At 46.2% G+C, this 17,298-nt stretch overlaps 1 protein-coding gene across 1 annotated transcript; it reads right to left on the bottom strand.

Annotated features, from left to right (window-relative positions):
- Positions 1–5,375: 5,375 nt before the first annotated feature.
- Positions 5,376–14,195, bottom strand: LOC123424481 (ABC transporter C family member 14-like). Its single transcript, XM_045108098.1, has 11 exons — positions 11,929–14,195; positions 11,469–11,789; positions 10,441–10,527; positions 9,245–9,868; positions 8,797–8,961; positions 8,402–8,696; positions 8,024–8,238; positions 7,529–7,834; positions 7,387–7,450; positions 5,900–6,139; positions 5,376–5,719 (listed from the first exon to the last, which is right to left on the bottom strand). Exons 1-11 carry the CDS (start codon positions 14,068–14,070, stop codon positions 5,616–5,618), a joined length of 4,563 nt encoding a protein of 1,520 aa, XP_044964033.1. The 5' UTR covers positions 14,071–14,195; the 3' UTR covers positions 5,376–5,615.
- Between the last annotated feature and the right edge of the window lie 3,103 nt (positions 14,196–17,298).

Below are 17,298 nucleotides of genomic sequence, written 5' to 3' on the forward strand. Positions count from 1 at the left end.
ATATATGAACGTCACGTATAGATAAATGAAGACATGGGTTATGACGGCAATGATTGGGAAAGCGAGGATGAATCATGGACATTGCATGAAGATCATAATGTTGAGGACAACTATATGAGTTTGGATGAAACTTATAATGACAATGTACGTGCAATGAACATTGACATAAACATGAAAAACAAAATTATGCAAATCTATACCTACTAATAAAAGAAATAGGTATTATTAGTTCATCTTGCTATTTTATAGAAAACCCCCTGATATTTCTAACATTAAACCCCCAGTACATATTAAATGTTTTTAAAATGGTCATATCTTTTAAACCGTAACTTCAAATTTAACTTGTTATATATGGAATTTGATTAGAAAAATATGTAGAATTTGAATATGATGTTATTTTACATGTTAAAGATTTAATAATTTTTTTATCTAGGGTGCAATTTTAATAAATAATTCGTTATCCGTTTTTCTTTCACACCGGTACTAATCTAGATTGGGGATGAGCACGTCAACAAAATCAGGATTGGAGATGAAATTGAAAATCACTTGCCCGTTTCTTTATATGTATTAAATCTACATGCAAGCCGTGTCAAATAGAAGACCTGTGGAATCTTGAACTAAACTTTTGTAGGGTAAGGCCATATATGTTTGTGTCGTATTATTTGTATTTTTTATGAATTTGAATTTTTTATGAATTTGCGAAGATATATTAAAAAATAGTAACCGAACGTGATGCACCTTGTATTATTTGTCGGATTTCGTTTAAATTGCTTGTGAGATCCTAGGGTAGGCCTATGAATCCACGGACCAAGTTTCATACTATTGTGAAGATGGTCAAAAAATGGCACTTGTTCAACAGAGGCCGTTCTGGTAAGAACGAAGGGCTTGTCTTGAAGGCGGATTTTTTATGAATTTGCGAAGATAAATTAAAAATAGTAACCGAACATGATGCACCGTGTATTATTTGTCGAATTTGGTTTAAATTGCTTGTGAGATCCTAGGGTAGGCCTATGAGGCCACAGACCAAGTTTCATACTATTCTGAAGATAGTCAAAAAATGGCACTTGTTCAACAGAGGTCGTTCTGGTAAGAACGAAGGGCTTGTCTTGAAAGAGGATTTTTTCAACATCCTTTAAACGGGTTGAATACTTTTTATGTGGCATACTATTAGCATTAGAAGCATGGATATCAAATTTGGACTCAATGGGACATCATTTGATTTTTTTATGAATTTACAAAGATAAATTATAAAAATACTAATAAAATTAAAGTCACCCGGTTAAAGCCGCCCTAGATTGCTGTACTGTGCCGGCCCATCATGTGTGTGGCGACCACGTAGCCGTCGCATTGTGCGCGGCCAGCGGCGAAGGGTTTTTAATTAGTACCATGTCACCGATTTAAATTGATTCATCCGTTTACAACATTAAATATTTAATACTGGCCGCTCTATTGTCTTGTGCTTATATACATTAGTATTGTATGTTAGATCCGTTCAGTATTAAAAACATTCTTATATGTAAATATTTTTATATTTTATTAAACGCGTAAGTTTCTACATGAAGTACGTGTGTACAATCATGAAATTTATCCAACTTTTGCATGGAGGTGGACATGGTCACGGAAACACTCCACGCAAAATATGAACGAAATCCGACACCAAACCCACGTTGCGTCACGTCCGGACAGTATTTCGGCCATTTTCGACTAGAAAAACCCTAAAAATTTATCGAACGGCAGACGTCTTTGAAACTTGACACCGATGCTTAACACGGATGCCGCTACTTATAAAAAAAATTAGGACCGTTTCGTGAAGTTTGAAAACGAATATATACACAAAAAGACATATCGATGTGTGTAATACCTAAGTTTCTACAACATTAGTATTGTACGATAGACTCGTTCAGTATTAAAAACATTCTTATATGTAAATACTAGCAAAAGAGCCGTGCGTTGCAACCGGAGAAAAAAATACCACACGCTTTTAATCTTTTTATAATCATTTTTATTTATTAAAATAATAAGATAACTAACTAATGTAGTTAGTCCTATCCTATTTTGTTGAGAAATCAACCCGTTCATTGTTAATTCCACCATGATGAGAAATTGAGCGAGACAAACAAAGCAAAACAAAGAGGCTACGTGAATTGATCGATGGACTGTTATCTTATTTCACTCATGGGGTAGAGAATGTGGGATCAGATGACAAACTGAAGGTGGTGTTCCATTCTGTGTCTCTACAACAATACAATCTTACATTCAATACATTCATTCATCAGCAAACAAATCCCAACAAAACAAAATTTCTTGCCGGTGCTTGGCACATGGTTGGAGGCATGGGAGGGGATCTCACCAGATGATGAGTTCCTTCCGGAGGAGGGGATACGATGAGGTGAGCAAGGGTTAGGCGCCTCTATCTGGCCATAAGGAGTCGTCGTTGCCGCACCATAACCTCGGAGTTTCCCGTGTGAGCCATGGAGGCCCGCCTCCACCTGCAAGTATTTCGCTCCGTCGCGCCTTATCCGCGCACCGCCGCCGTTCTGCATCGAGCAGACGCATCATCCCCAGTCACTGTAGTTGTCGCGTTGATTTGATCCACAAGCTGTGCTCGAGCGCCGAAACGGGGGCAGTAAGCGGGCAGAGGTACGGCCACGGAGGCGGGTGGGTTGAGATCGACAACAGTGGTGGTTGAGGTCAGCCGCGGCGGCGAGTGGTGTGGCAGCGGCCTGGGCACAGGCCAGGGTGGACCAGGGTCGACGCGATGCGCTCGAGCGCCGCAATGGGGGTAGTAAGCGGGGAGAGGTACGGCCGCGGAGGCGGGTGGGTTGAGATCAGCAGTGGTGGCAGTTGAGGTCGGCCGCGGTGGCGAGTGGTGTGGCGGCGGCCTGGGCACAGGCCAGGGTGCCCCAGGGTCGACGGGAGGAGGCGATGCGTACGGGTATAATTTTTGCAGCGAATCATTTTTCCTTTTGCGTGGCAGATAAATGATGGAGCGCGGGTTGAATAACAAAAATTACAAGGGTTTTTTAATAAAAATACCGCGGTGGGTTTTTCGACGGAAGCAATAGCCTCTTTATTATTAGGTATAAATTTTTATATTTTATTAAACGCGCAAGTTTCTACATGGAGTACGTGTGTACAATCATGAAATTTATCCAACTTTTGCATGAAGGTGGACATGGTCACGGAAACACTCCACACGAAATATGAACGAAATCCGACACCAAACGCACGTTGCGTCACGTCCGGACAGTATTTCGGCCATTTTCGACGAGAAAAACCCTAAAAATTTATCAAACGGCAGACGTCTTTGAAACTTGACACCGTCCGGACAGTATTTCGGCCATTTTCGACGAGAAAAACCCTAAAAATTTATCAAACGGCAGACGTCTTTGAAACTTGACACCGATGCTTAACACGGATGCCGCTACTTGTAAAAAAAAATTGGGACCGTTTCGTGAAGTTTGAAAACAAATATATACACAAAAAGACCTATCGATGTGTGTAATACCTAAGTTTCTACATAACGTCTTTTCTACGCACTTTGTCCTTACTTATGCGCACCCGGATCAATTTCTTATTGATATGAGTAGTCTATCATCCTTTATAAGTCAGGTCATCACAGCATGGTCACGGGAGCACTCCACGCGAAATATGAATGAAATCCGGCACCGAACACACGTTGTGTCACGTCCGGGCAGTATCTCGACCATTTTTTACGAGAAAAACCCTAGAAAATTCATCGAACGTCAGCCGTCTTTGAAACTAGGCACCGATGCTTAACACGGATGCCGCTACTTGCACACAAAAATTAGGCCGAGCCCACAGTGGTGATACATCCGAAAGCGAGCCGAGCCCCGTGTCGCTCCTGCGAGCGGCCCGGGCGCAACCCTAGCCCCCACCACCGCCACCCCACACCTCGCCTCTCCCCTCCCTTGCTGCCGCCAGTGGACGCCGCCGGGCAAAGCATGTGCGTGCGTCGGCGGCGGCGGGGCTCATCCCTTCCCACGAGGCGTCCGGCGGCGCGGGACGCTCGTACCTATGGAGGCGCGCGGCTCGGCGCGACACGTCGGGCGGGCGCGAGCTGAAGGCGGGGCGCGCGGCCGATGCGTGCGTGGTTGGCTGGGCGGCACACGTCGCGCGGCTGGCGGGGTGGCGCGAGCAGGCTGGACGGCGCACGTCGCGCGGCTGGCGAGGTGGCGCGAGCAGGCTGGGCGACGCACGTCGCGCGGCTGGCGGGGTGGCGCGAGCAAGCGGAACGGCTGCGGCGCGAGCAGGCGAGGGGCAGCAGCCCCAGGCCGACGGCGCCCTGGATCTGGGCCCGTTTGGGCCAGATCTAGGCTCAACGGGCCCGCTAGTCCTGGGCTGACAGTGCTTTGCTGGTCCCCGCGAAGGTGGTGGTGATGCTGCCTCGAGGGAGCAGAGGTTGCGAGGTGGTGGTGGAGAGTGCCGGAGAGGAATGGCGCCACCGTCTTGTGGCGTTGCATCCTTCGGATTTGCGGCAGGGTCGGCGTGCTGCGACAGGGGATGAATGGGCGTTGCATCCACCTGTTCGAGGCGGGGAAGCGAATGTTAGATTGGCGGCACGTCGATCTGTTGTGGGAGTTGCTTGAGGTGGCCGTCGTCACCACTGCCAGCGGTATGGTTTGGCCTCTCGTCGGTGGTGTGGTCTGGCTCTCAGTGGCCTGTGTGTGGATTGTGGGGATGATGTTGGGTTGGAGAAATCCGATTCTGTTGCGGACGACGGCGACGTCTGCGGACGCCGTGACCTTCTTGAAGGCGTCGTCTAGGCCCTTATCATCCTCCTCCCGTGCAACGGGGGAACCCCAGATCCAGCTAGCTGGTTCAGGCAGTGGCGGCGCTATGGCGTCGTTACCTTCTTGAAGGCACTGTTCGGGTTGCTCGCGGAGTCCCACTACAGTGCTTGATGCTACATCTGGCCTCCACTTAGAGCGTGGGCCCCTAGGTCGCAATGTACACTGATGTGGCATCTCTTCGACGACACTTTCCACACTTTCCTCAGGCACAGTCGGGTCCTGCTGTCCAGGTCCTGCTGTCCACTCGCCACTCTTTCGGCGACATGGGTGGGCTGTACGTTGACACGTGCTTGCCTGGGGTTTGGTTTGCGCTTTGAGTTGTTTGCTTCAGTTGTGAAGCGGTTTTGTGGCTCTGTGTCCTGACCTTTCGCCATTTTGGCAGGGTTCAGGCAAGGCCTATCCTTGTTGTTGTGCGTGTGGTTGTGCGTTGTAAGCCGGTTGGCAATTCTTGTATGGTTTTTGGGTCCGGTTTTTCCTTATAAACTGGACCAACCCTTCTGTTCAATGAATTTAGCAGTGATATTGTTGACATTAAAAAAAACAGTGGTGATACAAATGGCATCACGTTGACAGGAGATCTCTCTCTATAGATGGTGGAAACAAAACTGTCACAACTTAAATACAACAGCCTTTCTAAATGACACCACAACAACAGCACTGGGGGCATACTCTCCAAACTTCCACCTTTATTTCTTGATGATGTATCACGCGGTATATACACTCGAGCAGTCGACCTATCAAAAACGACTGCTATTTATTCCTTCATAACATACATATACCGCCGTATCCGGGAGCAAGATGCTAGAGGTTGGAGGAGCGGTCGGCGTACTCCTCGACCATCGCCCCGAAGAGGGACGACGGTTGCTCGAGCAACCTCGACGGTGCGTCGAATTCCTTCACCAGACCTGTACGCAGACAGTGAGATTTTAGAATGCCATTCTGGAACAAGAAAGGGCGTGACCGGCCGAACCAAGTGAGAAACATGGCTCCAGTACTCTGGACCAGATCTACCAGAAGCACACATTTATCTAGGGAAATGAGGGGGTAAGTGGTGCAAAGCAGTGAGACTAGCTAAAGGGAGGTACCTGCGTCCAGAACCAAGACTCGATCACAGTCCATGACCGTCGGTATCCTGTGCGCAATGCTGATGATTGTACAGGATGAGAACTGCTCTCGCGTGATCTTCTGAATCGTTGCGTCGGTTTGAGAATCAACTGAAGCAGTTGCCTCGTCCATAAATAAGATTTGGTTCTGCTTCAGGATCACCCGGCCAAGGCACAGAAGCTGTCTTTGGCCTACGCTCCAGTTCTCCCCGCTATCAGCCACTGTGAGAAGAGTAAAAGGAATGCGTATATATTGTTAACTGATTAATAAAACAGAATATTTCGTGAAAAAGTAAATTAAGTTATAATTGTATTGGCATCATTTATGTTATACATGTTGCTTCTTTCTCTGCAATACATAGTATAAATGTAGTGTTCTCGAAGAAAGTAGAAATTGATAATTACCAAAAAAATATATTTGGTGAGCATGGGTTATTCTGTACAATCTCAATCTATTTTATGCTCTTCTGGAAATTGATAGTTGTGGATTTAGGTCGTGTCATCTTAATTTGGTTATTAAGCTCTCTTTTCTTCCCCAAGATTGTGAGTGTTCATTTGGCAACGATCATAGTGAAGTGTATCTCCAAACTAAATACTACTATATATTGTCGGTGACTTTGTTGCATCGGCAAACTGGTTTCTACCACACATTCGCGATGCTGGATCAGCTGCACTTCAGGCCACCAGGAATGGTTTATATCTCGCGGCAAACATTGGCTGCATCAGTGTTGAAACCGAGTCTGGGTGCATGCTGGCAGTGGAAGCAATGCAATCAATGGATGAATATCTTGGAGCTGATGTGGCTGTGGTACTAGAGTGGGAAGAGATGGCTTTGGACTTCACAAAGAATTGCTACAAACATTGCTTCCGTGAAGCGAACCAAGTTGCTGATAGTTTAGCTAGATACTCTTTTGAGAACTGATCGTCTGGTCTTTGGGAGAATTCTACCCCCAGGTTTTTTTTCCTCTTATTCTTGCAAAATGATATGGCTATTATATGAGAAATAAAGTCTTTTACCAGTTAAAAAAATACTCCATATTGTCAGTGTCATCTTAATCTGGTTATTAAGCTCTGTTTTCTTCCCCCAGATTGTCAGTGTTCATCTGCCACTCAGGCTTAATCACTTAATTTGGTTAACGGGGTATATTTTTAAGATATGGAAGTGCACTAATTGTTTCTGTAGATGGTACCTAAAATGTGATGAGGATTGCTCACCATGTATGTATATCATGATATTGACAACCGAGAGGTCTGTAAGTTATCAAAGTTACTTGCTGCACTATTCAGTCCATTTTTGTTTTGAAAAAGTATGGTCATTCTGAACTCTGGACTAGTAAATGATCTTACTTAACAACCATCCAACACTTTCTCACACACAACTTTGGGAAACATAATTAAGTGATTAAGCCTAAGTGGCAGATGCAACTTTAGCCAACAAAAAATACAACTGAAGAACATAAATAGCAAACCTAGAGCATCGAGCTTTTCAGCTTTTGAAGCCACTACATCTTTGAGTTGGCAACGCTCCAGAGCCTGCAAACACGTGACGTAATTCCCGCAGCTAATTAGCACAGCGCATCATCAAGGAGGAAGACTGAAACAAACACATACCTGCCATATTTGAGCATCTGAATACTGCCCAACTGGATCAATGTTACTTCGAATCGTCCCTTCAAAGAGAACTGGCTCCTGGGGAATTATGCCGAAACGGGACCTAAGATCATGCAGACCCAATGCACATAGGTCTACCCCATCAATGATCATCTTCCCCTCTGCAGGTTCTACAAGCCTGAACAGTGCTTGAATCAAAGTTGATTTTCCACTGCCTGTCCTTCCTACAACTCCTATCTTTTCACCACCTCTAATGCTCACATTAATGCCCTTCAGAATTAGAGGTGTATTTGGTCGATACCTAACCTGAAAGGATAGAGCTCAGTTGGTTGAGAAAATCCCCAATGACAAAGAGAAATGTTCGACACATTCAACACTTGATCGAGTGTAAGACAGACCAGTAGTTTTATGTCACATTTATGTGGAATAAATTCAATGTACAAAGTAACAACTAAGTATGAAACCGTGCATATTGAAGTACTTGGTCCTTCTAACCTTTAGATCGCTGATGTCAATATCTCCATTCGTGGGCCAGTTTGGAGAAGGCAGATGGTCCTCTTTTTTCCATTCTGCCTCAGAAGGAAGAGTACTGAACTGGTTTACCCTCTCCACAGCAACCATATCATTTTCCAACATACAGCTGATCGATATTGCAAAGTACACCAGAGAATTGAGGGAAAGGCCATACGAAAGAGACATGCCAACAAATTCTGCAACAAGTTAACAGAAATCAGTTTCTCCAGCCTATAAAAGGCTCATGACCTTAAATCTACAAAGAATACATTACTAGGTATGCTCAGAAACTATTGTCATTCTGCTGACATGTTGCCGCTTGAGAAGTTAAGATAAGATCCTTGTTTTTTCAATTGGTACCTTTCTTAATAAAATTGCTGGGCAAGCTGATCATCAGGAAAGCAGTGATTGACAATACGAGTGTTCCAATCAGCTCCAGTCGGAACCCAAGCCACTCATTTGCTGCATAATTGTGGAAGTACATGCGCAAACTTGAATTGATTCTGTCTAAATTCTCCTGGAAAAATTCATTTTCCTTCTTAAAACATCGTATTGTTGTAGCACCTACAACGGTCTCAGTAAAGTGATCAATAACCGGTGCCTTGGTTACTCCTTCAAGTCGAGTTAGCTCCCGAGAAGTTGCAAGATAGCGATTCTGCAGAAAGGAGGGAAATTGCAAGTTCTAATCAACATTCTCTTCTTATGAGCAGAATTAGCTAAGGTGCTTTGAGGTGAACTTTACAATAATGGCATACCCTGTACCAAATGTTCAATAGCAGAAGCGGAATTACAGCTATAACTGATGGCCAGGCAACCTGACAGGTAACAATTATGGTGCTCAATACTGAAATGTACATTGAAATTGTCAGGCCAACGAAAAATGCCAGCACAACATCGATTGTTGTTTGGTCAGATGATGCCTGAAAAGACAAGGGGGAGATATCAAATAAGTATTTCAGTACCCAAAAAATGTAACCCTCTCTTCTGTCCTTGCAAAAAAATAATTAGAACTCATTATTCCCTTTCATAAACTTTAGAGTATAAGTGTACATTTCAGAAGGTCAAAACTAGAGTTGCTACCACTTATTTGAGCTAATAGGAGAGGATCAGGGAAAAAATGTTTGCTGAGGTATAAATATAATTAACTTGGGCAAATGGGCAAGTTAATACTATCACCAAATACAAACATATGAAGAGATTTACCCGACTAAGAATCCTTCCTGAAGGGGTGGTGTCAAAAAATGACATTGGGGCATGCAAAATGCTGTCAAACATCTTCCTGAAAAAGATCTGAGCTGTGTGAAGTCCCATGACCGTCTCAAGAAAAGTCTTGATTACTTGAAGTACCATCGAAAAACCAGCTATGGCAACATACACTCCGATAAACAGTGACGGATTAAATGGGACACCGCCTGATGTTTCGTATGACAGCCAATAGTCACTAGCCATATCAGAAGCTTGCCACACCAATGCTAATCCAAATATGCCCACGACTCCCCACCATCCCCAAGCCTCTGTCATGTATAACTTGTACACACGCCAACTTACTTGGCCACTCTCTCTTTCCTCTTCTTGTATAATCTTAGAAGTAGCTGCTTGTATTTCTGGTGCAACGATCACCTTCTCACCCTTTCCAATGGATCTAGAACGAAGCGACGGGATTCTGACTACTGCAGGATGAGAATGTCCAATCTTCTCTACTTGTCGACTCTGTTCCACCAGTTCCATTGAACTATCATGAGCAGCAACAAGAGCTGAAAACCCTGAGCCTGCTTCTAGTAACTCGTCAAACTTTCCTGATTGTGCAATCATACCATCTTTCATGACCTGTTTATTTGCATGGCGAAGATTATTTATTGAAGACTAAGTCAAGTACATCTCACACAGGTTCTAGCAGTGTTCCCTTCTTCAAGAAGAGAACCAAAAGTAATTACCTTACAAGTCACATATAAATCTCTTTTAGAGGGATCCCTGATAACATAATTACATGACAAAATCATGGAAACTAACTACATGACAAAATCATGGAAACTAACTACATGACAAAATCATGCAAACCACATGAAGGAACTGGGGTAAACTTTCAGTGATCACTCCTCTGTTACACCTATACAGTTTCGACATACAAAAAGAACAGGAGTGTTCTATTATTTATGTTGATTGTTCTAGATAATAACTGAAATCTTGCTTGCTAACCACTGGATAGTACAACAATATGCTGAGAAGTAATCATATCAACAGACTTCAGGTATAATTGCACATAAGAATGAATGACATGAAACTAAACATATTGCAGCAATGCAAGCTCCAGGCAGATGCTACAGCACTACTTGCTTTGGACGAAATTAAAAACACTTCAACTTTTGTTATGTTCATCAACGAACAGACTATGAACTTACAAATATGTTGTCCACATTATGCAAGAAATCCACTTGGTGAGTAACAAGCAAGATGGTCTTTCCCTTGAGCGTGCCCCTTAGACATTCCTGCAGAGAGGAGCATTCTTGTCATACCCACAAAATATGGTGGAAAATATATCAGTGGTAGTCATATCGAGAGGGTTTACATTCATACAAATTAGTGGGACTTACTTTAACATTGATTTGTTTAGTTGAAACAGCATAGAAGAACAATCATAACATGTACTTCCTCTGTTCACAAATATAAGATGTTCTAACTTTTTTTCTGTATCAGATGTATATAGACATGTTTTGGTGTGTATGTTCATTCATTTAAGTCCGTATTGAAATATCTAAAACAACTTATATTTACAAACGGATGGAGTATTTCACAAGTATATAAACATCTTATATTTAAAAATGGCGATAGTTATATCAACAAAATATGGTGGCACGTCTATCAGGGATAGTTATATGGAGAGGGTTTACTTCAACCCATGCATATCAATGGAACTTACTTTAACATTGATTTGTTTAGCTGTCATAAGTATTGCCCTAGCTCTCGGACTCTTGGTTATTAGTTATTCAGCCGTTACATATTATAACAGTTATTATTTGTTATATACCAGGAACAAAGCAGAGCACACCAACGTATCATCTTATGGTATTTTTGGAAGAAACAAAAAAACATCACAAGTGAGGTTAAATATGCTGAAAACATAAGATGGATTTATTCATTTTTGCAGGAAAAGGAGTTTCTTCCCTTAGTCTGTTTCCACCCTCTTTCCAGCATTTCAAATGTAGCTAAAAGTTATGTAATCATGATACTAATGACAGAGATGAATAATTTTCCATAACTCTCTCAAAACGCAGGCAGAAATCACTGCAGGGGTCAGGACTCAGGACACAGTAACACAGCATAAATGCTAAACAATCTTGGCATATCAATATTGATTAATATCTGGTTGATCATTTTGAGATGAATGCAGGTGAACATTAAACTGCATGGATAAAAAGAAAAGAATTACCTTAAAGATATACGAACCAGTGTGCGCATCAACAGCACTGAAGACATCATCAAGGAGATATACATCGCAGTTCTGATAAACTGCTCTGGCAAGCTGAATGCGCTGTTTCTGCCCGCCGCTGAGATTGATCCCTCTCTCTCCTATTTCAGTCTGGTCACCAAATTCCATCATTTCCAAATCCTTTTGCAGACAGCAGGATCGTGTAACTTCTTTATATCTTTCAGCATCCATTGGCTGTCCGAATAAGATATTCTCTTGAATGGTCCCATTTTGGATCCAAGCTGTCTGTGCAACATATGCAGTGCTACCACATACCCTTACCTGTTGAAAAATGCTATAGGGTTAAGCAAACTACAGGGCAGCATATATGAGGTGGAATTTATATAGGAAAACGAATGAGCAAAATGCAAAGTATTTTGAAAAATAAGGATGCTGTTTTGTATAAGTAACGCGCACTTACTTTGCCTGAGACCTTGTCCATCTCCCCCATAATGCAGGAGAGCAGTGACGACTTGCCGGACCCGACAATTCCAACCACCGCCGCAAGCTCGCCTTTCCTCACCTTCATATTAATCCCCTTGAGCACTGTCTCTAGCACTGGTGCCTCCTCCACAATTTTCTCATCCTCCTCACCTTCGCCGTCATCATTTTCCTCTTCTTCCTTTTCATTCTCCTTCTTGCCCCTCACGTCCCACGCGAACATGCCATCGTGCACCTCCACGACCACTCGGTCCGGGCCAGTATCAGCGTCAAGGACATGCTCCACCGTAGTGTCATCAAGCTCTGCATCAAGCAGGTACCTGTCAAGCCTTCCAAGCGACACGGTCGCCTGCGTCACAGCGGCAATCGCCTCCGGGAAGCTCTGCATAGGTCCATCAAGCATTCGAAAGAAGGCGGTGGCAGTGAACACCTTGCCAGCGTCGAGCTTGAAACCTGTCAGCACACAGGTGCCGAACACGAGAACGGTCATGGCGAGCGGGCCGCTCCAGAGCACGATGGTGTTGGCGCACATGAAGTACATGGACTTGGCCAGCCACCCAAGCTCGGCCTCCCTGAGCTCAATAATCTTGGAGCCAAACGTCTCCTCCCATGCCTGCAGCTTGATCACGCGCATGTAGTTGAGCAACTCGGTGATGGCCTTCATGCGTTCATCGCGCTTGCCGAGGAACTTGAACTGGTACTCCATGTTCCAGCGGTTGGCGAGGGCCACGGCCACGGTGACCACGGCGATCGCGGCGACCGCGGTGAGCACGGATGGGCCGAGGTGGGTGTAGAGCAGGGCGAGGGCGACGGCGATCTGCAGCGGCATCAGCCAAAGGTTGTGGAGCTGGTGCGTGACAGTGGACACCTCCTCGGCATCCACCTCCATGTAGTTGACGATGGTGCCGGCGCCGTGCGCTCGCCGCGCGCCCGTGGACAGCCGCAGCGACTTGCGGTACACCACGGAGAGCAGAGCAGCACGGATGCGCATCCCCAGCTTCTGCCCCTGGAACTCGTAGTGGTGCGACGCGAGAGTCTCGGCGGCCTTGCCGGCGAGGAGGATGGCGACCAGCCGCAGCCCCTCCTTCATCTCTCCGCCGCCGCGAACGAACTGGACGAACCTGTCGACCAGCGACGGGCCGATGTACATGACCGAGAGGTGCGCCACGCCCAGCGCGGCGGTGAGCAGGAACTGGGGCCAGAAGGACCGCAGCAGCGCGGTGACCACCGGGTGGCCGGGCTTGGACCCCGGCGCCGGCCAGTTGGACACGAAGAGAGCGTACGCGGCCTCGGCGGTATCGGAGGGCGCCACCGGCGGGACCTCTTGGGCGCCGATAGCCGCGCTGTAGCCCTTGGTGATGAGCGGGTTGATCCAGCTGAAGGTCGCCAGCGAGAGCCACGAGGCCGTCGCGTACGAGGTCGGCGCCTCGGCGGCAAGGTCAGACCGCTCTTCCTCGCCGGAAACGGCCGACGAGTCCCCGAGGCCGCTGGAGCCGTCGACCGCGAAGTAGAGCAGGGGAAGCGAGAGCAGGAGGCCGGCGAACGCGACGGGGTCGTCGGGGAGGACGGGCTGACCGGCGAGGAAGCGAGCGGCCGCGCAGCCGGAGAAGAGCGCGGCGAGCAGCGCGGTGCCGAGCCAGAAGACGCGGAGGTGGCGCGGGTGGGCGGAGGCGGCCCCGGCCTTCTCCGCCGCGACGGTGCCCGCGGCGGCGAGGTGCGCGAGGAGGTGCGCGGCGAGGAAGGCGCGCTGGACGGCGGCCCACGTGGCGTCCTCCCCGCCGCGGGCGGGGAGGAGCAGGAGCGAGAGCGCGAGCAGCACGAGCGAGGCGGCGGCGAGCGCCGAGGAGGCCCCGAGGGCGAGCCTGTGGCGGAAGCGGAAGAACCCCCTCCCGCGGGGACGGGGCTTGGCGAGCAGGGGCTGCTCCTGCGAGTCCTCGTGGCGGCGGGAGAGGCGGGCGCGGAGGGAGAGGGCGAGGGCGGCGAGGACGAAGAGGAGGTCGAGGCCGCCGAGCAGCGCCCGCTGCGGGCACGGGGAGAGGAGGAGGAAGGCGAGGCGGTCGCTGAGGGACGCGGACGGGGGCGGGGTGCAGGCCGTGGTGGCCAGCCACCACGGGGCCGGCATGTCGGCGGCGGCGGCGGCGGCGGCGTCAGTGGGGTGGCTGAGGCGGGCTGCGCATTTGGTTGGTGCGCGCGTGAGGAGGAGGTTTCGTTATCTCGCGTTCCTTTCTGCGGGGAGGTGGGAGGGGGGGACTCAGTCGTGGAGGAGGAAGGCTTTTGAATATTTTAGCCGGGGAAGGGAAGGGAAGGGCGTGGGGTCCGGCGGGACGGGTGGAGGAAGAAGAAGAAGCGTCGGCCTCTCGCCGTCGTCGTGCTGGTCGTCGCATAGCATGGACACGTAGCGCGCAAGCAGGGTGACGCGGCGTCGTGGAAAATGTGGATGGTGCCGTGCTGACGCGGGGAAGGGAATGGAAGGGGCGCGCGGACGATCGAGGCCGGCCGGCGTTTGGTCGATTGCCGGAACGGAAGAGCGTCGCCATTTTTCTATTTACTAGTATGTGTGTTTGGGTATGAATGTGAATGACTCCCTCCGTTTCTATTTACTCCTTCTGTTTTTAAATCAGTCTTTCTAAGTCTTAGTTATCTTATATTAAGATTTGTGTAAAAAAAAAAAAAGCATTCTTTGTATGTTATATAACTTAACTGAGACTTGGTTAAATCTCAATCGATAAAGTCCTAGCCACACCCTTTCTAAATATTCATTGTTCGGAAGAACTTGTGATACAGAGGGAGTATTTACATCCTATGTTAGTTTCGTATAAAATCAAACTTAAATACTTTTGACTGAAAAAGATCGCATCATATACATCATAAGTCAATATCATTGCATTCATCATTCTATATATTTTCATGTCACATAAACTTATTATTATAAAAGTTTATTTTATTTTTCACAAACTTGGTCGGACTTTATAAAGCTTGACTTCACTTGCAGATAATATGCTGGGCAAAACTGCCTTTCTCGAGAGGTTCCAGCTATATTGCTTTCACACTATGAACTTTCACTCGCCGAGGCTCGGCCGGCACCAGATGATGAAGAGGAAAGATAGTTTCAAGCATTGAAAACTCCGTGTGACCAATGCTTGTAGCTTAGTGGTGCTACCCGTGCATCTGACACATTTTAAAGTGTTATAAAAAAAATTCTGGAAAAGAAATCTAGCACATGAACATGACATCTATGTAGGTTGTCATACAAATCTGTATCAAATTTTGAAACATTCCCTGAGATTAGAAAAAATGATAAATTTTACACCGATGTGATAATGAGCCAATTCTAAAACCCAATCTGTGTCATGTATCATTCAGTGTCAAATTTGTGGTTTTTAATCTTAAGCTATGTTTTGAATTTGAGCTCTTTTACTGTGATTGAAGAGTTACGAATTGTACTTTTCAAATTTTGCTGGCCGTTAGATATGAGAAAATCATTTAAACATTAATTTTTTTTGTATAACAGTAAAATAGTAACCTAATCCCTCCCGTAATTTTTGCTCTCCACGCCTTCCTCCTCTAAGTCTCAACTGCCACAATCTGCCTCCCTCGCCCGGCGCGGCCGACGATTCCTCGATTCCGGTGGTAGTTCTGATCGACAGGCTTTTCCCCCTCCATGGAAGACTAGCGTCTCGTACTCGCCGTGACCAGCGTTTGGACTAGTCGTTGCTGCCTGTGACTGCTCTTCTCCTGTTACGAAACAAGGTCGTTCGATGGAGCAATGTACCTCACCCTCCTTCCCCTAATCTGCTGTTGCTGCATGCTATTGATGTTGTGCCGCTGCTATTCATTTTCCTATTGCTGCTGTCCTAAATTAGTTTATTCACTTGTTGCTGATTAGGGAAGGGATAATGGCATGGCATCTGATTAGGGGAGGTGAGATCAATACATATCAATTAACTAGGTTGTCACAATACATTAGAACAGAATACCCTAGCACCGGTCTAGTAACTAGGGTGTCAGCTTCTGACATAGCATCTCCACCTTGACTGTGATCTTTAGTATTTTTTGCTAGCGCGGTTTCATTTTTTTAGAAATGGAGGCATCGTCCCCGGCCTTTGCATCGAGCGATGCATGCAGCCTTTTATTTAAATAAAGTAAACGAGTCCGCCAAAAATACAACAATCCACGAACAATAAAAATGAAAAGATACAAAGCGTCCAATGCGCCCCAACCAGCGACGGAAGCATAGGACGATGACTAGCCAACTATCCTTTTAGCATGCTGCCATCCAAACCGGTTGAAGATACCCTGTGCTACCATCTCCCAGCGGACACGCCCAGTAACCATAAGCTCCCTGGTTTCCGCAGGAGTGAGTAATGACCACGTGCGGATCAGTGCGGTAGCCCTAAAGATAACATGCAAAAAATTAATTGATATGCATCTGTTAAACACTAAGTCATTCCTGCAGTTCCAAATCGCCCACATTAATGCACAGGCTCCCACACGGACAACTTTTGCCAAATGACCACTAACTCCCTCCACCCACGTCCCAAACAACGTGTTGACAATAGTGGGAGGATTGATATTGAAAGCAATGTGCATAGAGCGCCATAGAATTTTAGCCATCGGGCATTGAAAAAGGAGGTGCTTGATATTTTCCTTATTGTCACAAAAGTTGCAACGCTGGTTGCCTTTCTAGTTACGTTTAGCCAAGTTGTCCTTTGTTAAAATAACTCCTTTGTGGAGAAACCACATGAAGATCTTTATTCTCAACGAAACATGGACCTCCCAAATATGTTTGGATCTTGGAATGTACCCCGAATCTATAAGATGCAAGTACATAGACTTTATCGAAAAGGCACCATTCTTAGTCAGCTTCCAATGAATGGTGTCTGGTCTATCCGACAATTGGATTGCCATTAACCTTCTAACTAAGTGAAGCCAGTTTGTCCATCTTTCCCCGATCAAGGATCTACGGAACTGAATATTTAGAGGCGTGTGACTCAAGATTGTCGCAACAGACGCTTGTCTGCGTTGGACAATATTGTATAACTGTGGATATTCCAGTGCTAGGGGCAAATCCCCTAACCACGTATCCTCCCAGAATCTAGTTGATTCATCATTAGCAATGACAAACCTAGTCTGGTTGAAAAATGCAGTTTTACACCTCATCAATCCTTTCCAGAATGGAGAATCATTCGGTTTAACGGCCACCTGTGCTAAGGTCTTATGTTGCAAGTACTTATTCCTTAGAATTTGCACCCACATGCCTTCGGTTTCTACCGAAATTCTAAACAGCCACTTACTTAAGAGGCATATGTTTTTAACCTCTAAATTCTCCACCCCTAAACCCCCTTGATCC

The sequence above is a fragment of the Hordeum vulgare genome, chromosome 2H (genome assembly GCF_904849725.1).
Source record: "Hordeum vulgare subsp. vulgare chromosome 2H, MorexV3_pseudomolecules_assembly, whole genome shotgun sequence".
Lineage (NCBI taxonomy): Eukaryota > Viridiplantae > Streptophyta > Magnoliopsida > Poales > Poaceae > Hordeum > Hordeum vulgare.

Coding starts and splice junctions, on each gene's coding strand:
- LOC123424481 (XM_045108098.1), bottom strand. CDS start 14,070: ATGCCGGCCCCGTGGTGGCTGGCCACCACGGCCTGCACCCCGCCCCCG. Junction 9,869..10,440: donor ATAATGTGGACAACATATTT/GTAAGTTCATAG, acceptor GCAAATAAACAG/GTCATGAAAGATGGTATGAT. Junction 7,835..8,023: donor TTGACATCAGCGATCTAAAG/GTTAGAAGGACC, acceptor CTATCCTTTCAG/GTTAGGTATCGACCAAATAC.